Source organism: Polypterus senegalus, chromosome 11 (genome assembly GCF_016835505.1).
Source record: "Polypterus senegalus isolate Bchr_013 chromosome 11, ASM1683550v1, whole genome shotgun sequence".
In the NCBI taxonomy this organism is placed as follows: domain Eukaryota; kingdom Metazoa; phylum Chordata; class Cladistia; order Polypteriformes; family Polypteridae; genus Polypterus; species Polypterus senegalus.
Genome location: NC_053164.1, coordinates 94044944 through 94046104, shown reverse-complemented (window position 1 = coordinate 94046104; position 1161 = coordinate 94044944). Strand labels below are relative to the sequence as shown.

Here is a 1161-nt window from a genome sequence, read left to right as displayed (position 1 = left end):
TGAGACAATGTGGCCGGTTAGCAACCAGACATCTTACAAATGTTTGTAAAATTACTTTTTATTATGATGTTCGAGAAATAATACTAACGGTGAAGAGCACACGTTTTCATGTGAAAAGGTTTTGAGGTCTCTGATTCAGTCAGTGTCTCAGTAATCCATAGCTAAAATGTACAAATTTCTCATAAAACTTATTTTGGGATGAACCTTATGTGAACTAAGCATTGTAGCAGCAACACTGCAAACGTTTAGATTGTTTTTGCTTTGATTTCCCCTTCTTTATCTTAAATTTATCATTCATCAGGAAGTTAAAAGTTTGATAACAAACAAAAGTGGGCAAGAGTCATGTAGTGCTTTTACTAAGGAAAATATTTATTCTGAAAAAAAGCTTAACATTTTGGTTAACTTCACAAACAAAGTCAAATTTTACTTCACAAAAAAACAATGTGTCTTACAAGATTGGTACTGATTGTGAACAAGTTTACAAGGAAAACAACAATATTTTTCATTTTGCAGTGCTACAAAATTATGGTAAGAAACCATTTTACCTACAGTGCAAGTTCAGATTCATAAATACAATGCACATGAGTCCAAAGCAGCTGTGGGCAATCTAAAAAAGACCCCAAGATTCACGGAGAAAAATTAGGATCTGGAGAGTTTTCAGAATATTCAGTGTATTCGGTGGGTGTGTACATACAGTATATATGCGTACATACATACATACATACAGTTTGTTCACCCAGCCATGAAATGAATGTTTGAATATTGAAGTTTTCAGCCCTCTGGAACTCATTGTAAAAGTAACAAAATATCAAAATAAAAACAAAAACAAAAAAAAAATTCAAGAGAAAATACAGTATTAACAAAGCTTACAACCGAGCTGCAACAAAATACAAATAAAACTACATAACATAAAACAAAGACATATAAGAATATATAAATACTAAATATGATTTATCCTGCACTGTGCAGGGGCCAAGGGGTTGATGGGTGTCTGGTGAAAGAAGGACTTCAGGTTCACGATGTTTTGTTGACCATCCTCTCAATTTCAATCACTTTTCTGCTTTCATTTGTCCTTAATTCCATATGTGATCTGATAATGAAAGAAACAAAGGCACTTATTAGAAACATTTATAAAATAATTGTGCATTTGCATGTTGCTTC

At 32.6% G+C, this 1161-nt stretch overlaps 1 protein-coding gene across 2 annotated transcripts in view; it reads right to left on the bottom strand.

Annotated features, from left to right (window-relative positions):
• Positions 1-348: 348 nt before the first annotated feature.
• creb3l2 (cAMP responsive element binding protein 3-like 2) overlaps positions 349-1161 on the bottom strand; it is an 83046-nt gene continuing 82233 nt past the window's right edge. For both annotated transcript variants that reach the window (XM_039769252.1, XM_039769253.1), the window contains exon 12: positions 349-1090. In XM_039769252.1, coding sequence (XP_039625186.1) covers positions 1015-1090 — 76 coding nt within the window. In that variant the 3' untranslated portion in view covers positions 349-1014. The remainder of the gene's footprint in view (positions 1091-1161) is intronic.